Source organism: Dendrobates tinctorius, unplaced genomic scaffold (genome assembly GCF_039654945.1).
Source record: "Dendrobates tinctorius isolate UK_male_01 unplaced genomic scaffold, ASM3965494v1 ptg000116l, whole genome shotgun sequence".
Taxonomy (NCBI): Eukaryota; Metazoa; Chordata; class Amphibia; order Anura; family Dendrobatidae; genus Dendrobates; species Dendrobates tinctorius.
Window position 1 is genome coordinate 21,845,545 of NW_027361784.1, and position 8,787 is coordinate 21,854,331.

The following is an 8,787-nucleotide window of genomic DNA, read 5'->3' on the forward strand; positions in this document are numbered from 1 at the left end:
CCATTTGCTTCCAAACTCCTTGAGCAGCATGTCCACGCTGAACTTTCCTCTCACTTTGCATCTAACTCGCTCTTCAACAACCTACTGTACAATCTGGCTTCCATCCCCACCATTCCACTGAGACTGCCCTGACCAAACTTAGTAACGACTTACTTACAGCCAAAGCTAACAGCCAATTCTCGATACTCCTCCTTCTAGACTTGTTCTCTGCCTTCGACACAGTTGATCACTGCCTCCTACTGCAGATCCTCTCTTCCTTTTAGTGTCAAAGACCTTGCCCTATCCTGGATCTCCTCATACCTTACCAACCGCACATTTAGCGTTTCCTACTCCCACACTACCTCCTCATCTTGCCCTCTCTCTGTTGGTGTCCCTCAAGGCTCTGTCCAAGGACCCCTTCTCTTCTCAATCTATACCCTTGGTCTGGGACAACTCAAAGTCCTATGGCTTCCAGTACCATCTATATACTGATGACACTCTACCTCTCAGGCCCAGATGTCACCTCTCTGCTCTTCAGAACCCCAGAGTGTCTATCAGCCATATCCTCCTTCTTCTCCTCTTGCTTCCTCAAGCTCAATGTGGACAAATCTGAACTAATTACCTTTCCTCCATCTCTCATACCTTCCCTACCTATCTATCTATCACAATAAATGAATTCTCACTTTCCCCTGTCCTGGAAATGCGCTGCCTCGGAGTAACCTTTGACTCTGCCCTGTCCTTCAAACCGAACATCCAAGCTCTCGCCATCTCCTGTAGCCTCCAGCTCAAAAATATTTCCAGAATCCGTCATTTCCTCCATCCTCATTCTACCGAAATGCTTGTGCATGCCCTAATCATCTCTTGCCTCAACTACTGCAACATCCTCCTCTATGGCCTACCTTCTAACACTCTCACACCCCTCCAGCCCTTCCTTAACTCTGCTGCCCGACTTATTAATCTCTCTGCTCCCTACACTCCTGCTTCCCTCTTTGCATGGGGCTTATCCTGTATACGAGGAGGCTGTATGCGGGCTCATACAACACCTCATATATAGTGGGGTGTCAGCATACTTAATTTTGCTCAATATTAAGCGATACAATTAATACTAACATAAAAATGTAATTATAATATTAATATTGACCAGAATTAATTTGACCAATTTGTTCTGCCCTCCACAACATTCACAGTTTCTTATATGGCCCCTTGGGAAAATTAATTGCCCACCCATGTTCTAATAGATGCGTTTTGGTTCACATCACAAACATGATATAAGGGACTATAAAATTATATATAATCAAACAACAGTAACACATATAATATCTGATTTATTAGAAAAAATAAAAATTTGTTTTACATAATATTTAAAAATATAAAAACAAATTATTTCCCCAACAAGACGCCATTCAATGTACAAAACTATACACAAGGGACGGATGATGATATAAACTAGAAAAATCAGCATTGATGATTATCTGCACCCACAGTGACAACCCCAAGTTTAAATCTAATAATATATTATTTAATGGAAGTATTTGGTTATATCCCCGAATTGGGGTTCCACGTTTCCCAGCATCCTGGTAAATCTGATTAGGTATTCCTAGGTCCGATATATATATTGTTATATGGATATAGGATTCTCTCACATAAGGTCATGTTCACTCGTCGGTGTAAAATCAGCCCACATCCTTGGATTTATGATGTGGGTTTGCGGTCAGCATTAGGGCATGTTCACGTGTCGAATCTAAGGATATCATCCCCAATATGAGCTGTAAAAACAGCCATATTGGTTGTCATCCTGCTGGACAGGACAGTGATATTGGTTGTCATCCAGCTGGACAGGACAGTGATATTGGTTGTCATCCAGCTGGACAGGACAGTGATACTAGTTGTCATCAAGCTGGACAGGACAGTGATATTGGTTGTCATACAGCTGGACAGGACAGTGATATTGGTTGTCATCCAGCTGGACAGGACAGTGATATTGGTTGTCATCCAGCTGGACAGGACAGTGATATTGGTTGTCATCCAGCTGGACAGGACAGTGATATTGGTTGTCATCCAGCTGGACAGGACAGTGATATTGGTTGTTATCCAGCTGGGCAGGACAACTTAGGACCGATTATAGTCAGGTGACTGCTTTGATCTTAGTTGGAAATTTAATCTAATCCACAGAGTAGAGGATATACAATTCATGTATAATAATAGTTCATGTTGTAACTATCCCGAGATATTCAGCAATATATAATAATTTACAATATTTACAGGTAAAAAAAAAGTCCACGAATCATCGATCTTATAAAACATTGTGCAAAAGTCACAAATGTACAAGAAACACAATTAGAAGTTCATTTGGCTCCTTGAGATCAGAAAGCCGACATTTCTACATGTCAGGACACAATTGGGACATAATTATGTCTTGTTTTTGCTTCCTTTACCCCTCGTCTTTGATGTTTTCTCATTATTTCTTATCCTATTTTCTTATGCATCCTGATGCCTATGAGGAAGGGATTTAAAGCAAGTCTGAGCAGCAGAGAGAGGCAGTGTACTGTACAGCAGATGAAACTTCCCGTGACCACCAGATAAAGTCACATAGTTCATAGGTAAACTGAAGTACCACGTCGGCAGTGGAAGACTATGAGGAAAGAAGTGATTCTGCAGAAGTCTGTAATACTAAATACATTATGGCTGGTGCCGTATGGCCTTTAGGTCTCCTTACACACACTAGTATATTCTCAGGTTGGGGAACTTGGCATTGTCAGTCTGGAGGAGGCTGGTGTCCCGGGGACAGTTATTATGGCAGACACATGTGTTGATGAACATCACTTGCTTCTTTAATACTCTGTTATTAGGACAGAGAAACTCCACTTGGGGGGTCCTGGTGCTGTGGGGGGTACAGCATCGTCCATCGGTGCATTCACCACAGAATTTGGGCTTGTAGCTGTGCACGCTGACACATTTATTGTATTCAAAATGGACGGCTTTCTCAGATTTCCTCACTCGCATGCATTTTTTCCCTTTCTGGAAGAGAACGAAAGAATGAGAACTTTAGTAAAATATTTATTGCATTAAAGAGGAAATTTATGCCGACAGTATAAAGTGGACCATCACCATATTAAAAGATTTACCCTCCCACCAGAACTTATCCACGGGCTTAGTGATTACGGTGCATTTCCACAAGGTTCCTCGTCATCCTTGTTCCTTTACTCCTCAATGTCTTTGGGGCACTCGGCTGTATCATCGCCCTTATAAAAATGGATAGCAGGGTACATGCACGACCCCACTGTTCCCACTATGAAGAGTTCTCTTAATTGGTAGGAGTCCCAGAAGTGGGGCCTCCAGAATCTGACATTTAACACCCTTATATGTATCCTGTATAAGGATCACCAAACTGCGACTTTCCTATACTGGACACATCATACGAAGAGAACAATCACTGGAGAAGGACATCATGGTTGGAAGAATAGAAGGAACAAGGTGAAGAGGAAGACCAGCAACCCGATGGCTTGATAGTATCCAGATAGCCGTGGAGAAGACCCTGGTGGACCTATCTAGGCATGCACAAGATTCATCTTCCTACAGAGCTTTCATCCATCATATCACTACTGCTCGGGATCAAACCGACGGCAGTTAAAATAAAATAAAAAAATATATCCTGTGTAAAGATGGAGCTGTTCAGAAATAAAATTATGGAGCCTTCAAAAACCCCATCATTGCCATCCAGATCAAATAATAGACTGTAAGCTGCTGATTACAGGAGCCTGTATTCTGTGAATACTATGCATCTGACATTGCAACAGAGCATCATGTATGACCTAAAATTACTCTCTCGAGTGGAGTCAACCATGAGCCCCACCCATCTCCGTGTCAGGGCGAGAAAAAGCTTTCATACCTTTTCTATGAGCCCCTCCGTCTCTTCGTCACAAGGTCGCACCATGCACAGGCGGATCTGTTTCTGCATTTCACAGCGCCGATTACGATTCGTCACCCTGTAGGATTGGCCCATGCCGCATGTCTTAGAGCAAGCACTCCACTCTGTTGTCTGCTCGATACAGTTGGTACTCATATCTAGTCCAAACGTGGCCTCAGGTCTATAAGCTGCGCAAATAGAAAAAAATGTATATTTAGTATCCTGTACTGATTACTTATTATCCTGTAGTGATCCTGAGTTACATCCTGTATTATCCCCCAGAGCTGCACTCACTATTCTGCTGGTACAGTCACTGTGTACATACATTACTGATCCTGTACTGATCCTGAGTGACATCCTGTATTATCCCCCAGAGCTGCACTCACTATTCTGCTGCTGCAGTCACTGTCTACATACATTACATTACTGATCCTGAGTTACATCCTGTATTATACCCCAGAGCTGCACTCACTATTCTGCTAGTACAGTCACTGTGTACATACATTACATTACTGATCCTGAGTTACATCCTGTATTATACCCCAGAGCTGCACTCACTATTCTGCTGGTGCAGTCACTGTGTACATACATTACATTACTGATCCTGAGTTACATCCTGTATTATACTCCAGAGCTGCACTCACTATTCTGCTGGTACAGTCACTGTGTACATACATTACTGATCCTGTACTGATCCTGAGTTACCTCCTGTATTATGCTCCAGAGCTGCACTCACTATTCTGCTGGTGCAGTCACTGTGTACATACATTACATTACTGATCCTGAGTTACATCCTGTATTATACCCCAGAGCTGCACTCACTATTCTGCTGGTGCAGTCACTGTGTACATACATTACATTACTGATCCTGAGTTACATCCTGTATTATACTCCAGAGTTGCACTCACTATTCTGCTGGTGCAGTCACTGTGTACATACATTACATTACTGATCCTGAGTTACATCCTGTATTGTACCCCAGAGCTGCACTCACTATTCTGCTGGTGCAGTCACTGTGTACATACATTACAGTACTGATCCTGAGTTACATCCTGTATTATACCCCAGAGCTGCACTCACTAATCTGCTGGTGCAGTCACTGTGTACATACATTACATTACTGATCCTGAGTTACATCCTGTATTATACCGCAGAGCTGCACTCACTATTCTGCTGGTGCAGTCACTGTGTACATACATTACATTACTGATCCTGAGTTACATCCTGTATTATACTCCAGAGCTGCACTCATTAACTTTCCCTCTAGAATCTATGAATAAATGTTCAGTGTTGAGGAGTTTGGCTGGATTTTCTGTAGATCATCCTTCTCACATGGGGAAATATTCCTGGATACTTGGGCCACCTCAATTTATTTTTTAGGTTTATTGAAGTGCTTTCTCACCCGCCATAGCGAAGCCTCCGAATGGCACTTCTTCTTTTGCGTCGCACACCCACTTCTCACAGCATTCCCCGGGGATGGACACTTTTCTTGGGAAGGGGCAGTCAGGTCCTGGCAGCTGCAGGTCCAGGTTACATCTTGGGACGCATCCGATCTGTCCATCCTGACATGAACAGTGGTATTTACAGCTGGGCTGGAAGCTTTCCCCGTTGCTGTATATGGCGCCATTAAACATACATTTACCTCCTTCCAGCTCTAAGATAAGAAAATAAAAAAAAAACAACAATGTTAATGTTAATAATTTATTGAGAAAGAAGGAAATGTAATCTATGGTACATGTCTATGCGGCCAGCCTTAATCGGACACTTACCCATGCATATGCCCTTGTCACTTCTCAGCTCCGCACTGAAGTCACAGTATAAGCCCAGCTCCTCCTGACATGGCAGCACCTCGGAGCAGACCTCCCCCTGCTGCCTGGCACACACTGGACAGCAGGCACAACCATCTAACACGACGGGCACGTGGGGAGCACAGTTTGGCGGTTCCTCTGGACATGGTCCACACTGTGTTGGGCATTTCTGAGACATCGCCTGTAGGATGAACATAGAGAAATATTTACCGGTAATGGCCAATCATACATCCTCACATATATGGACAGAAAACGTTTGCCAGCAACCATGCAATAACAGAAGAGTCGATTTCAAGCTTTTTTCAGATCTCTAGTGAAATGTAGGACCGCCCACTTGTCCATTTTTTAAATCATATAATTCCTTATTCTGTGAGCTCCCTCTAGTGGCCGACAGGGGAATCCAGAATTTTATTATTTAAAAAAACGACGTTGTTTAGTCAAGTTTTGATACAAATTACAAAACATTAATTATTATTATGTTTTTATTTTTTATATATTTTTAATCAATAATATTAAGAACAGGAACATTGTACGAGAAAAAGTTGCAAGACTCTAAGTTGTAAAATAATTAATATTTAAAATTATCACTAATCAGTTTTTGCTTCTTTTTATTCCCGCTGCTCCCGAGTGTTACTTTTTTTTTTTAATACACTCCTATGGGCTTTTTTTATTGCCAAATATGTTAATTTGTATGGTCTTTAACAAGGGGGTGTGGCTAAAAGGATACTCTGGGGGCTCTGCATTATTACCTTTTGATAAAGATTATAAAAATTACCATAATTGGCTGCTCTTAACTGAATTATCCAAACACATCGAATTCGAAAAAAAAAAAATAAACATTGGGCTTGACCTTTAAATAGTTAAAGAGGACCTGTCACTTGATATAAATATTTGCCTGATGTAAATGCCGCTTTTCTTCTGAATCCGGCGATGTTTTTCTTTTGTTCCTGCGCCTCTCCGTTCCTGAGATACGGCCCCTTTTGTCCCTGTTTATAAATGTTGCGTTTAGCTGAGTGGGTGTGGCTCTCAACTCATCACTGTGGGCGCCTTCTTGAGGACCACACCCATTTAGATAAGAAATTTACATACAGGTAAGAAAGGGTCTTATCTCAGGAATGGAGAGGCGTAGTAACACAAGAAAAACAACGCCGGATTCAGGAGAATAGCGACATTTACATCAGATTTAAAAAAATATGTATTTATGGTAAGTGACAAGCCCCTTTAAGTGTTTGTTACAATTGAATCACTCTATGCAATAATGTAAGCAAGACACAACAGAAGAAGCAGCAGCACATATCTCACACTTGTACTGGAGTTTATGCTGAATTCAGACATCAGTGTATCACAATCTAAGTGTGGATCGCGATGCACGGACTGGCCGCAGGTCTCCTGACTCAATTTCGACAGTCTCATGTATGTATATAATGCTGTCAAGTTTGGGTCAGTAGACCCGCGGCCAATCTGTACTTGAATCATGATAGACATCAAAAATTGGTCTTGGGGCAGGTGCAGACAAGCATATTTGCTGTCTGAGTGCGATGCGGCAAAACATTGGACCAATGTTAGAGAATGGGTCATGCAGAGTTGGTCTAAGGAAAAAAAAATATCACCGTGTGCCAGATTTTGAGCTGATATTCAGATCGCACTCGGCCATGCATGTCAATAAGTGCATGCGAAACATCGTGCTGCACTCGGATGACATCTGAGTGCAGTCGGCGGCCACAAAGATTGAAGAAGATGGAGAAATGTTTTCTCCATCTACTCATCCGAGAGAATTGGATCACAAAAAGATCAGAGTTTGATTAGAGTGTTATTTGCATAATCAACCCAATTCCTAGGCTGATTTGCTTTTTCCTACATGGATACATCGTAAAAAGAAACAGCAATATGAAAGTAAGCGTGATACCATGCATTAAAGTGTTCGCCTGCTGTGATGCCCAGGGACCACAAGATTTCGAAGCCAAATTATGCAGGCGCGGGGCGTCACGTTGGTAACACCTTGGAGGAGCGTGCCCAAGATTAGGAAAAGTACCGTTTTGGACACAGCGTATTTTTGCGTTCTACGTAAAACGCACGTGTTTTGGAACTATCTAATGACAGTCTATTAGGGAACATATGGACAGCTGGAGAAATGTACATGATGCGGCTCGGAAACCCGCAGTGCTGGTGAGTTCACTCCGCGTTAATAAGAAGGAGGTTTCTCTAAACCCCATCCACTGTGCTTGTAACGTAGAACGACGCGTTTTGGAATATAGGCTGCGTCCTCAGCACTATCTTTCCTGATCGTGGGCTCGGAGGCACAGAGGTCCGAAATGTGTTTCATTCTTTCAGAGTTCTTAAAAAAATCAAATCGAATTAAATGCGAACTATTATAGATAAATTATTATACGTAAGCCTGGAAAACCTCAGAATGGACGTGTCCACATCCCGGTGTACTCCAACACCAGGAATTACACTAATCACATAAGAAAGCGACATTTCAGCGCCAGTGACTGCACACATAGAATAACGACTTACAGTATGGATGAGGAGGAATGCGCACAGGGCAGGCAGCGGGCTCCGTCCACACATCATCACGTCCCTGGAGACTTTTGCCGACTTCCAACTTGTAAGGATCAGTATTCTGTGATCTTCATTCGCCTTCACCCTGTCCATTTATAGGGTGCTGCTATGCCCGCTGCTATCCCATTGGTTGCACTTTTTGGGGTGGGCAGTAACTAAGAAAATGAGATTTATTAAAAAAAAAAAAAATAAATAAGAACCACTTTCTATACCTTTCCCTAAAAGAATCTCTGGTTATGGACACTAGATGGCAATGCGAGAGTTTTTCCCCGAGAAAAGGAACACGTAATTTTTGTGAGATGGAATGCGTTTTCCGTCCCAGCTCGTGGAACTGATTTGTGTTGGAGGAACTGATTACTCATCTGAACATGAGGAATGCCTTCTGAAACCACATGTCCAGACGTCTCGTACAGTCTGGGGACGTGCGGGCGGAATCTACTGTACTCGCATTGGTGGATGATACTGTTATATAATCCCAATAACAGAAGAACATTCAGCCTCGTGCCCAGGAAAATGTTCTCACTTAAGGAC

The 8,787-nt window shown here is 42.5% G+C and overlaps 1 protein-coding gene across 1 annotated transcript; it reads right to left on the reverse strand.

The window, feature by feature from the left end:
- Positions 1-1,287: 1,287 nt before the first annotated feature.
- Positions 1,288-8,410, reverse strand: CCN3 (cellular communication network factor 3). Its single transcript, XM_073590257.1, has 5 exons — positions 8,212-8,410; positions 5,656-5,875; positions 5,289-5,540; positions 3,869-4,074; positions 1,288-2,997 (listed from the first exon to the last, which is right to left on the reverse strand). Exons 1-5 carry the CDS (start codon positions 8,347-8,349, stop codon positions 2,701-2,703), a joined length of 1,113 nt encoding a protein of 370 aa, XP_073446358.1. The 5' UTR covers positions 8,350-8,410; the 3' UTR covers positions 1,288-2,700.
- Positions 8,411-8,787: the final 377 nt, after the last annotated feature.

What these genes read in the sequence shown, in the direction of transcription:
- CCN3 (XM_073590257.1), bottom strand. Translation starts at nt 8,349, where the DNA reads ATGGACAGGGTGAAGGCGAATGAAGATCACAGAATACTGATCCTTACA. An exon ending in CATTCCTCCTCATCCATACT is followed by an intron (nt 5,876 to 8,211) that starts GTAAGTCGTTAT and finishes TTCATCCTACAG; the next exon opens with GCGATGTCTCAGAAATGCCC. An exon ending in TGACAAGGGCATATGCATGG is followed by an intron (nt 5,541 to 5,655) that starts GTAAGTGTCCGA and finishes TTCTTATCTTAG; the next exon opens with AGCTGGAAGGAGGTAAATGT.